Genomic DNA, 12,784 nt, shown 5'->3' on the forward strand with positions numbered 1-12,784 from the left:
GCTGGGATTGGTGATTCCCCTCAGGTTAGGACTGGTTTAAATGCTTCCTCTGCCTCCATGGGGAGGTGTCAGCTGAGTTTGGTCTAGTTTTCCTTTGTGTCTAACATGACAGCAATGAGTTCAATGCCTCATAATTGCTGTGTTCTTTCTACCCCCGTGCCCAGAGATACACTGTGCATCACACGACAGCTACCGAGGATGGGAGGGATAGGGGTTGGTGATTCAAGACTGTTTTTTTCTCTCTTCAGTGCCTTTTTCAGGGATATGAAGTCAAAACCAGGTACTATGACTGCTCACTTGATTTTTAGCTCTCATGAAGGTATTTTTTTCTGTGTAGTTGTTAACTTGGTGCCTTGTGGGGTATGGGGAAATGATTAGTGGAGGCTTCTATTCTGCCACTTGCTTTGCTTCTCCTCCCCATTATAAACTATATAAAAAACATTTAATGGCTCAAGAAATTACTTAAGTAATACTCAATATAGAAAAAAATATGTGTTCTCTCAGCTATCCACAGTGTGCTGTCAATTATGGAATAAGAAATATGTATTGACTAGTTGAAATGGACCATTTTTTTTAAAGGATGATTAGTTTACTGTATAACTCTATAAACTTTGATATAGATTTAACAAATTAATCTTTTACAATTATGAATATGTAAAAATTCTTTGATAGATTATGTGAACCACTTTTGGTTCAAAAAGTAGAGTAACTAAAACTATAAAACTCAATGCCTTACAGAGCAAGAATGTGCAGATAGTATTAAATTCTCACTGACAATTTTTAATATGTCATTAAAAATGAATATATTTTTATAAAAATGAAGTAGATGATTTGGGTTTGTAAGAAGATATAAACTGCCTAAGGGTAGAGAATCACTCTCTATGGAATCATAGTGTCATTAAAATAATTCGATATTTGGCCTCATATTCCAGACATTGCCACTGGTTAGTTTTGTGACCTGGGGGAAGACATTTATTTTTTTCTCAGCAACAGTTTCCTTATTTGTGTAAAAATAACTCTTGCTTTTCTCATGTTATAAATGATTACAATTTGTGAAGTTTCTTTCACTTCCAGAAAGTGGGTAAATTTTTTTTTAATTACAGATAGTATCTCACCCTGTTCCCCAGGCTGAAGTGCAGTGGTGAAATAGCTTACTGTGATCTCAAATTTCTGGGCTCAAGTAATCTTTCCATCTCAGTCTGCTGAGTAGTTGGGACTATAGACACATGCCACTACATCTGGCTAATTAAAAACCAAAATTTTAAAGACTGGAGTTTTATTAGGTTGCCCTGGCTTGTATCAAATTTTTGCCCTCAAGTGATCTTCCTGCCTCCGCTTCCCAAGTAGCTGGTATTACCGATGTGAGCCACTGCACCCAGTATAAAAATTTTATAACTTATATTTTCCCATGTTTTAATCTCAATGTCTTCAAAATGTAATGTTGATCAGATTCTCTTAGATAGCTTTTTATAACATACAGATTGCCAGGAACTCTGGGAGCCTCTGATTTACCTGATCTGGAAAAGTTCTTGTATTGTTAATAAACAAGCCTAATTGATCTTGAAGTAGACGGTGTGAGGAACACACTTTGAAAAACAATTTTTATCTCTATTCCACTACAAAGCTAATTCCAGTCCCCCTGAAACTTTTCTCCAGTAATTGATTTTCCTTCTTAAACTTACAATGCCCCTCCCTGTTGCTCCACTTTAGACAACCAGAGGACAAGGTATATGAAACTGAGTTCTCATTATTACAGTAACTTCCTTGAGGCATTCTTGGCTTTTTCCAAGCCACAGATGGTTGAAAGTATTAAGCCAGGTATTTTGCATTGAAATCAAACTTTCCAACTCTTTGTTTGCTCTACTGACATCCTTTAAATAAGGCTGCAGTTGTGCTATTTTTGCCAACAATGGAAAATTGACTTAATATTGTTCTAGAATAGCCTTTCAGCTACAAGAGGTTATATATAAATCAAAAGCTTCTTGAGTAAAACTTCTTAGAATTGTAGAAGCTACTCAATACAGAACATATTCTCAGTCCTCCTCTGGTCCACAAAGCCTCTGATTTCTTGTCTATAGACAGAACGTCTGGTTTAATCTACAGGAACCCATAACTTCTTGAAGCTTTATGCTTAACAGTGACAATGTGAGTCAGTTGAATTTTATTGTGTTTCAGTCCATAGAGTGTTAGCTACAGAAACCTTTCCATTGCCATACGGAGAAAGTGCAGCAGGCAGTGTGCCTACAGGTCTGCAAAGAAACTTCAGGTAAGCAGAATTATTTAGAACAGCCTTTTTATCTTGGCAGTTCAATTAATTTGGATTCTTGTTCTAAATCATTTGTATTTGTTAATTTATTTCTTTTCCCCTGCAAACCCTTGGAAGGAGCACTTCCCAGGGTCTCAATGTTGAGAATGAATTCTTCAAAACCTTTTAGGTACCTGAAACTGGAAATATTTCAGAAAAAGCCAGTGTGTATCCTTTTGAATTTGTAAAATGTCCAAATGCTTTCCTTGAATTATAAGTTATCAATACGCTTGTACCTTTCTCTGACACCCTCTAGAGATCTCCACAGTAATACTGTTAGCAAAAAAAAAAAAAAAAAAAAAAAAAAATCAGCATTCTCGTTGCCTCCAATCCTGCTTCTAAAATATTATTGGTTTATTTGCATAGAAAAATCTTCCTTCTTCCTTCTGTGTCATGTGGCTAGAATAAAACAATGCTTTTCTGTTGCCCTCTGCCAAATTTCTCTCCATTTATTGAAACATTTGGCACCTGGCATCCTAATTTTTCTCTCCAACAAACTTCTGCTACATCCTATTCATGTCCGTGGTACGTGAAACTCCCATTCCCTTCTTGGCTCCTACTCTGTTGACTTGGAGTTGAAGCCAACAGCCCTACATCCCAAACTGATCTACCTCTGAATGCCTCTGACATCTTAACCTCTAATAGTCTAATATCTGACCCCAATCTCCTATTTGTAAGTACATTTTTCCCTGTCTATTAACATTGCTATTCTTTGACTTCATCAAGTACTTTCTTCCATTGCTTTTTCTATATTTTCTTATTTTATTGGTCTCCAACATACTTTACTTTTTTTCTTCTCTCTCCTAGATGCTAGTTTGTGAGTTTCAATCTCTTATTTCTATATACTCAAATGCTTTGTCCCTTATCTTTTTTGCTACACCAGCCCTGAAAAAACCAACCTTGGTTTGTTTTAATTTGTCTTCTCTGCTTCTACTCTCAGGTTGCTGAGCTCAATATATTGTTGAGTAACACTTCCAAATCATAGTGTCCATCTTTACATTATCCTAAGCATGCTTGCTACTCCTTGCTAATTCTAGTCTACTCTTTCTCCCATTAACATCAAAAGCCATTTAAACCCTGTTTCCCATAAAATCCTACTTTTTTTTCTCGACACTTTCTTGGCATACTCCCTCACCCACTCACTGCTAAAAAGTGATTTTGGAAATAGGAAAAAATTTTACCTCTTCCAGGAAACAGACATTCAAAAATAACTTGCCAACTCTCTGCTCTTTTTTTCTAACCCTGTGTACTCCCATATAAAATTAGTCCTCACTTAACATTGTCAATAGGTTCTTGGAAACTGCAATTTCAAATGAAACAACATATAACAAAATTAATTTTACCATAAACTAATTAATATAAAGAAGAGTTAAGTTCCTACAGCATATTTCTGGTCACAAAAACATCACCAAACTTATAAATAAAGAACCCAAACACTTCTAATATAAAACAATGAACTAAATGGAAGCTGCATATACATTTAATAAATATTAATAAAAACAAGCAAGATAATTATTTACCTAATTTTTGGTGCATTGGTGTGTGATGGTGGTCACAGTAGTGGTGGGTTAAATTGAGAAATAAATGTTTGCAAAACAAAAGTTGTAAGGAGCACCTCTTGCCTCTATGAAGCTAAAATTCAATCACAAATATGGTGGGCTCACTGAGTCCTTTGGCATAGCATTGTTTATTGTCATTTATTTGTATGATTATCATAGACTTTAGGAATTTTTGTTTTATTATGAATGTTTCATTCATTCATTCATTCATTTTTCAAGCAGCTTTTTCCAGTTCAGGGGAGCAAGTGACTGAAGCCTATCCTGGTAGCTCAGAGCCCAAGGCAGGAACCCACTCCAGACTGGACACCCTTCCATCACAGGGCGCACACACATGCACACACACACACACACAGTCTCACTCATCCTGGGACAATTTAGACATGTCAATTAACTAATGTACATATTTTTGAGATGTGAGAGGAAACGGGATTATCCAGAGAAAATCCATGCAGACATGAGGAGAACAGGCAAACTGCACATAGACAGTGGTCCAGCCAGGAATTGATGTTTTTCTCTTTACCATTGTAATGAAAAGATATTGAACAAAATGACATTATTTGATGACCTGCTGTATACCTACATACATACACCTGCATCTGCATCCATCCTAATTTTTTTTCTGACTTCTCACTGGAAGAAGTATTCTTCCAGTCCAAAACTTAATTTAACAAGTATGCTGAGAATTATCATTGACGATTACATGAATTAATCAACATAAAGAAGCTGAAATAGTGGTTGGCATTTTGTATATAAGGTCAATGAATTTCTGTCACCTTTCTATGTCCTGTTTACACATTGGCCTATTAATTACTTACATCTTACCTCTTGTAGTTATTATAGGTATGCTTAACTCTTGTCTAATAAGAGAAATGCCTTTTTTGAGCTCTTGTACCTCTCCTCTGTTCTTCAATACTCTCATGTTCTTCTTCCTTTCCTGGTCAAGCTCTTTGAAAAAGTTACCTTCACTTCCTCACATTTCATTCCACATCTCTTACCAAGTCAGTAATCAACTCCTAACTCCAAAATGCACTGCCATCTTTAGCTTAGTACTCATATCTTTTAGCTTCTCAGCAGCCTTTGACTGCTTTGGTCACTCTTTCCTTGAAGTTGATTGCTCTCCTTTGTGGAATATACTGCCAAAGACTGCAGAATGGGCAGAATTCTGTGCCATTTGGTTAGTGCACCCATCATCCTAGACAGTGACAGAAACACATTAGCTTTTTCTAGACCTGTGGTTTCCCTCAAAATATCTATTTTGTGTCAATAGATTTATTCAAGCAAGTTACATATAGTTCATCTTTGAAGTTGCAGTTTTCTTCATTTATGTTTCTGTCCAGTGGAATGGTCACCTTCACTAGATTAAAGGTCTTTAAAATGTCCTTCAGAACTTTGTATATACACAAATTACCACCATGCTAAACACTTCACATACCTTTTCTGGCAATGAAATCCTCATGACAACCTACAAAGTAGATATTACTATCCCCATTTTATAGAAAATGCAACTGAGGCAGAGATTCAAATAATTTGACTTACCTAAGGTGACCCAGATAGCCAGAGGAGAAGCCAGGGGTGGAGTTTTGGTTTGTTTGATTCCAAAGCCCATGTTGTTAACCACTGTGCTTCCTTTTGTATTGATTATGGCTATATACTTACATATACACATGCATACATAGATGTCATATGTACTGAGTTTTCTAGGTTTGCAAAAAACATTAATGGCTTCCTTGCAAACCATCAAAATGGTGTAGAAAATTTTCTATTTGTTGGTTCTTGGAAAATATGACCATTCTTATATATTGCCTTCAAGTATCATATGAGGTATTACATATTTATATATATTGTCAGCCATGTATATGGCTGGAAGAAAGTTCAAAAGTTCGTATTTATATCTTATTTATATACTCCTTTGTTTCAGAAAGACTTTCAGGTGGGTATATGCAAATGTACATATACATGGATAACCATTCACCTATGCATCTTTATATTATTATTTTTTTAATTTTTATTTTATTTTATTTTTTGAGATAGAGTCTCACACTGTCACCCAGGCTGGAATGCAGTGGTGCGATATCAGATCACTAAAACCTCTTCCTTGGTTCAAGCAATTCTCCTGCCTCAGCCTCCTGAGTAGCTGGGACTACTGGCACTCACCACCACACTTGGGTAGTTTTTGTATTTTTAGTAGAGACGGGGTTTCACTATGTTGGCCAGGCTGGTCTCAAACTCCTGACGTGATCTGCCCACCTTGGCCTCCCAAAGTGCTGGCATTACAGGCTGAGCCACTGCACCTGGCCTGCATCTTTATATTATTAATTGAGATTACATCATATGTTTTCCTGACTTTGTAACACAGACGTTTTCCTATGTCATTAAACACTCTTCAAAGACATCATTTTGATAGTTGCCTGGTAATCTATTATTTGGATATACCATCATCAACTTGATCATTTCTTCATAATGAATTTTGTATTATATCTAATATACAGTATGATATTATAATAAATTTTCTTAAGTTTACATCCTTAAACATATCTACTATTATTTCTTTGAGATGAATTTCTAGATGTGGAATTACCGAATAAAAGGGTTTGGTCTATTTTTAATGTTGCTAACATATAATTCCAATTCCTAGATCTTGCCAATTTCTACTTGGTGGTATCATCACTAATCAACAATTGTTTCTTCCAATGGTTTTGTTCCTTAGGAGAAAAGGGACTACACACAATATAATCTGCAAGGTTTTTTTTTTCAGAAGATTGCATTCTTTCTTGATAGCTGAAAATAGTACCCATGCTATGGGAACGTTAGAGCAAGTGTTTCAATGCTTGGGGGTGGGGGGCTTTCCAAAGGGACAATCCCTGAAGAGATGCATTATTTTTCATTTGTGTCTGGACAGCTGAAGGTATTCACTTTCCATATTCTTTTGCTGATTTGAATCAAATCAGCATGGGAGATATATTTTGCCAGATATGTTAATGTACTTTTTAAGTGGAATTGTATGGAGATTACTAAGAAGCCCTGAGGTCTAGTTGCACCTCTGAACTTTAGTTTCTCATTTGTAAACTGAAAAGTTTGGACTAGATAATTTCTAAAGCCCATCACTGCTAATAGTGTATGATGTCCCTGGTGACTTCTCCTTCCTCTTCGTTCTGGACACCTATCATATCTCTCTAGGTATTTTTGTTTTTGTGCTTATTTCCTTAGATCATCTTCTTGAGGGAAAGAAGCTGAAGTGCTACCTAAGATGCTTGTACTTCATAACTCTCAGAAGCTGCAGATTCTGTATAAATCTTTAGAAAAGAGCATCCCTGAATCCATAAAGGTAACGGAGTAGGAGGAGATCAAAGGAGAGAGAGGGCTGAGTTGAGAGGAGGACAGACTCAGTATTCATAACCTTAATGGGGAGATGGGAATGCAAGTCTAAAGTGAGAATCTGTGCAAAGATGACCTTAATATCTGTATCCAGTCAATCACCTACTTTGCTTCCTTTTTGTGACCTCTTAAACATCTTTTGAATATATCCTTCTGCTATCTTTGATGTACTTTGTCATCTCTTTCAGGTAATTGCAATACCTCCTTGTCTCCAATCTTAACAGCCTAGTTACAACTTTGTGATGAGAGTCATCTATATGACACATATAGGATCATATCACTCCCTGGTTTTAAAATTTGCCATTGCAAATTTGCAGAGTCCATCTCTAAGGCTTAATTGGGTTACAGGGTTTATCTCAAAATTCTCCAGTCTGTTTTATTTTGCCTCTCAACATTCTCCTGCCACATACCACATGCTACAAATATTGAGCCTCTCACAGTTCAGTAGGCATGATATCATCTGCCATACTCTTAATCATTTCACTCATGCTTTTTCTCCTACTTGTAATAACTTGCTCTCATTCTCTATTTTGCCAGAAAAAGGCATAACATATTCATCAAGACCCAGTTCAGATATTGCTTCTGATATTGTAAGTTCCCTTATCACTTCCTAGACAGGTAGTGCTTTTCCTCCTTGGGATCCTATACCACCATATACATATATCTCTCAGACCACATGTCCTATGATGGTTGAACTATGTACTCTCTATCCTTCTAAACTTAACTTTAGGGTTGTAGCCATATCATATTCATCTTTGAGTTTTTCATGCTTAAGACAGACCTGATACACAATAGATGCCAAATAAATAGTATGTTATGAAATAAAGAAGAAAAAAATGAGAAAATGGCATGAATTTTTTAGAAATGAATGAATATCAGGGAAGCCAGTTCCTAATGACTCAGGTATTAACTTGGATTTTTGTGGATGCTTATTGGTCCCTCTTGCAGCATAACTCTCAATGACTAGCCCAATGAGCCATCCTGGAAGCACTGGCCCCATCCTAAGTTCTCCTAGACTTCTTGTCCTTATTTCTCATGCCATGTCTTATTTCTCCACATATAAGACTCTATATTGGAGAAGAACTTCGTCCTCTCCTGCTTTGTTCTGTTGCATTGTAGGTATATGGTGCCATTTTCAACATAAAAGATAAAAACCCTTTCAACATGGAGGTGCTGGTAGATGCCTGGCCAGATTACCAGATCGTCATTACTCGGCCTCAGAAACAGGTAGGAGCAATAGTTACTGAATATGAGGGTAGTCACTCTCCAGATGTTCTCTGCATGGCAATGAGGGAACTGAAACTGAGGGGTGGTGAGAAGAACATTGACACTGTTGATGTATGCAGGTTTTGGAAGGGCTGTTTGGGAGAGAGAGTAGGGCAGTGAGATAAGGCTTGAACTTAGATCCAGTGATCAGCAAGGACCCTCAAGGGGAAGTGTCAACAGCAGAGGGTAGGCAGGCATATGGAGGCAGACTGAGCTGTCTATTCTAGGTACTATTCTGGCTCTGGAATGATGGTTCTTTCCAAAACTTCATCTATTCAAATGCACACCAAGAGCCAATCACTGAGCCCGCCCCAGAGTGCTGGGTCAGGATTAGCACAGGTGACACTTTGTCAAAAACCCGGAGCCTTGCCAAACTTCTTCTTTTATTTCTTTCCATACCTTAGGCACCTTCACTTTTAAATCCTTAACATACACCATTTCAGGTACACTTCCCATTCTAGACAATGGAGTTATTTACTCACCCTCTCAAGGGCAGCTCACTTTAGTGCCCTAAAAGAAAGAAACTATCTTCAGTGTATCGAAAGTGAGTTATTCTTGAAGTGATTCCAAGGCCATTTTCTACACCTATCTCAGAAAAACAGACTATTTCAAACAATTGAATCTCTAGCACTCTAGACCTATGCAAGAACATTTTGTAAATTGTAGTGCTATGTAAATATAATTGATATTTGTTATATCAGGAGATGAAAGATGACCAGGATCATTATACCAATACTTACCACATCTTCACCAAAGCTCCTGACAAGTTAGAGAAAGTCCTGTCATACTCCAATGTAATCAACTGGGAGCAAACTTTGCAGATCCAAGGTAACTAGTCTGAGTTAAAAGAAAAAGACCCATGGTTTATTCCTAGCTGATATGGAAGGCATAAAGTGGTACTTGTCTTTCTCCTTTCTCCAGGTTGCCAAGAGGGCTTGGATGAAGCAATAAGAAAGGTTGCAACTTCAAAATCAGTGCAGGTAGATTACATGAAAACCATGCTCTTTATACCGGAATTACCAAAGAAACACAAGACCTCAAGTAACGACAAGATGGAGTTATTTGAAGTGGGTGATGATAACAAGTGAGATTTTACATTTTGCTTCCCAAAATCCTTGATAGAATTATTGAGTTGACACAAAGGCTGTACCTGGAAATGTAAGATTTGAGACTAAATTATGATGGGGTACACAATTGCATGGGTAAAGAAAGGGAGTTATGTTAGCAACTATGTACCGAGCATGGACAGAGCCTTCATTAGACAAGGTCTTTATGCATATTATTTCACTTAGGGCTCACAAGGGTCCTTCTGAGAGGGTAATGGACATCATGGTGACATCAAAACATGTTTACTGAAACTATTTATGTCTTACAAAATGCTGCATGCTTATAGAAAATACATAAGTATATAAAATAAAAAATAAAATCTGTCCACTTGGGTTCATTCCGCTGCTAGGTGTAAATAATTTTGACCCTGATATGTATGCTTTTAGTACTCTATATGAGTTATGTATTTATTTTTGCAACACATACACATACTTTACTGCAACTTCTGCAATGAATATCATCATAAATAGATCATTGCACAGTTGCATAAATACATCTGAAAGATGATTACTAGAATTAAAATAGTTGAGTCAAAGAATATGCATACTAAATAAATGATGTTACCAAACTGGATGGCAAGATTTTCATGAATTTAATGTGTGATATCATAACTTATGAAACAACCTAAACATCCAGTAATGGGGAAATGGATAAATTTGTTATGGTACATTGAAACATTAGAATACTATGCAGCCATTAAAAAGAATGAAGCAGCTCTACATGACAGATTATAAAATATTTCCAAAATAGATTGCTACATGAAAAAAAATAAGGTGGATAGAACAATGTATATAATATGCTACCATTTGTGTAAATAAACAAATGTACGTATACATCTAAAGTTGCACAGAATAACTGGAAAGTTGTAAAAAATATATTGGCATTAGTGGTTGCTTCTAGAGAAAGTAACTGGGTAATATGAGATCAGAGAAAGAAGAGAGATTTGCTTTCCTCTAGTAATCCATTTATGCTTTATAATTGTATTACTAATTGAAAAAATAAATAGAATTTAAACACACACTCACAGATACATTCGATTTAGCCAGAAAAGTCAACACTATTCAAATCCTGCTTTTCCCCACCAGTGTTCACATGAGACACTTAAGGTGAACATATACACAGGGAAAATGATAAATGGGGATTAAATAATATTTGGTAGTATAACTCTGGAAATCTGTCATGAAATACCTGCCCTAAGGTGATTCCTCTAAGCCTACATGGATATCTTGGTATCTTGCCACTCTAGGTTTGGCTATCCACAGGAGAGGGTACAGGAAAGGGTACTTGAGATCTTTCAGGAAGCAAGTCCAGGATCAGGTGAAGTGAGCAAAAACAAAGCATCACCCATAGAAAACTTAGCGTTCTGTTACCCACCCACAGGCAAACATGAAGTGACTCTCAAACTGACAAACTTCTCAAAACTCTTCCTCCCTGAAGAGGGGCAAAATTTCCTGGAGATCTTCTCTCTTCCACCATCCCCATATTTACAGAGGATATTACTGTAATTTTACAAGCAAGAAAACCAAGTAAACAGAGAACATAACTTTTCCAAAAGAAAATAATCAGGATTAGAATCCCAATGGTTAGCACCAAAAATGTAGTATTCTTTTTCCTATATTGCAGCTTCTTAAACTGCATTTCTGGGTATGTGATGAAGTGCTTTGGGATACATGAAGATGTAAGATCAGCATTGTTCTCATCTTCCTGTAAAATAAGTTTTATTGGAATATCTGTTCAATGAAATACTATCTTGTATATTTAGATATCTTGTGATGTAGAACTCAAAATGCACATGGTTTCATACATGCATCTTTCAAGTAAATTCAGCCATGTGGAGGGCTTCTCTGGTCTACATTCTCACTCTTTGAGGGACATGTGTTCATTTTCTTCCTTAGGGTACTTAGTGGGATATTTCAAGATGTCCTATAATATATCATGCTTTCTCTCTGCTATTAAATGGGCCATGAATCACACAGTGTTCCCCCATCAACTGTTTGGAAACATTTTGAAGCAGAAATAGAAAAGGTAGTTGTTATGCATCTATTGCCTCCTCTAGGCTGTAGGGTCCTTAAGGAAAGGAATGGTGTTATATTTATTTTTTGCAATTCCAGTGTTTGGTAATATTGGCTGAATAAGTGTAAAATTCTTTTTCTTCACAGGGAAGGAAACTTTGCAAACATGTTCTTAGATGCTTCACATGCAGGTCTTGTAAATGAACACTGGGCCTTTGGGAAAAATGAGAGGAGCTTGAAATATATTGAACGCTGCCTCCAGGATTTTCTAGGATTTGGAATGCTGGGTCCAGAGGGCCAGCTTGTCTCTTGGATTGTGATGGAACAGTCCTGTGAATTGAGAATGGGTTATACTGTCCCCAAATACAGACACCAAGGCAACATGTTGCAAATTGGTTATCATCTTGAAAAGTATCTTTCTCAGAAAGAAATCCCATTTTATTTCCATGTGGCAGATAATAATGGGAAAAGCCTACAGGCACTGAACAATTTGGGGTTTAAGATTTGTCCTTGTGGCTGGCATCAGTGGAAATGCACCCCCAAGAAATATTGTTGATTGATTCCATTGTCCATTTCAAATCTTTCTTATCAGTAAAAAAAACATTAATTCAAACACAAGCATTGTGATCTACGTTAGCACAAAATGCAACTGATTATCTAGGATCTGTGTATTACTTAAGCTCACCCTTAACATTTTTACCCTCCTTCTCTGTATTCTTACAGAAAATTAGAAGCTCAATCTTATGGTCTCATAATTTCCTTTATGATGACAGACATCTCAGAATTAAAATTACCCAATGCCAATCTTTAGTGCCAAGATAACCCTTTAACAGCAACACTTTCTTAAATGAAGACTATTTCTTTCATGAAAAAATTCACTTTTATGACTTTCTTGTTAAAATAAAAAGTCTGCTTTTAAAAGTGTCTCCTCTGGTATTCTTCCCTTCCTTCTACAAAGTTATCCAAAGGATTTTTTAAAAGCCCTCAGCATCATTGCTTTTTATTCTGAGTACCCTCTGAGGAGCTTTGAGATGCTCCGCTAAATTAAATTTTGTGGCCATGAGTGAAAATTTGGTTTTCTAACTTGCTTTTTATCACGAGGGGTTGCTAGGTTGAGTTGCAAATTTAAAGCTTAACTTTAAATTTTCAAGATAATTTTT

The 12,784-nt window shown here is 36.5% G+C and overlaps 1 protein-coding gene across 1 annotated transcript; it reads left to right on the forward strand.

The window, feature by feature from the left end:
- The first annotated feature begins 1,995 nt into the window (after window positions 1-1,995).
- On the forward strand, window positions 1,996-12,545 carry LOC129008206 (glycine N-acyltransferase-like protein 2). The gene is made up of 6 exons (XM_054440152.2): window positions 1,996-2,266; window positions 7,072-7,189; window positions 8,359-8,466; window positions 9,207-9,333; window positions 9,427-9,589; window positions 11,772-12,545. The coding sequence occupies exons 2-6, from the start codon at window positions 7,112-7,114 to the stop codon at window positions 12,178-12,180; spliced, it is 885 nt and encodes a 294-aa protein (XP_054296127.2). The 5' UTR covers window positions 1,996-2,266; window positions 7,072-7,111; the 3' UTR covers window positions 12,181-12,545.
- Window positions 12,546-12,784: the final 239 nt, after the last annotated feature.

This window comes from Pongo pygmaeus, chromosome 9, assembly GCF_028885625.2.
Source record: "Pongo pygmaeus isolate AG05252 chromosome 9, NHGRI_mPonPyg2-v2.0_pri, whole genome shotgun sequence".
Classification (NCBI taxonomy): Eukaryota; Metazoa; Chordata; class Mammalia; order Primates; family Hominidae; genus Pongo; species Pongo pygmaeus.

Bases quoted from the DNA above. Each gene is read 5' to 3' on its own strand.
- LOC129008206 (XM_054440152.2), top strand. From the start codon at position 7,112: ATGCTTGTACTTCATAACTCTCAGAAGCTGCAGATTCTGTATAAATCT. The intron at 7,190-8,358 runs GTAACGGAGTAG...GTTGCATTGTAG, and splicing joins GCATCCCTGAATCCATAAAG to GTATATGGTGCCATTTTCAA. The intron at 9,590-11,771 runs GTGAGATTTTAC...TTTTCTTCACAG, and splicing joins GAAGTGGGTGATGATAACAA to GGAAGGAAACTTTGCAAACA.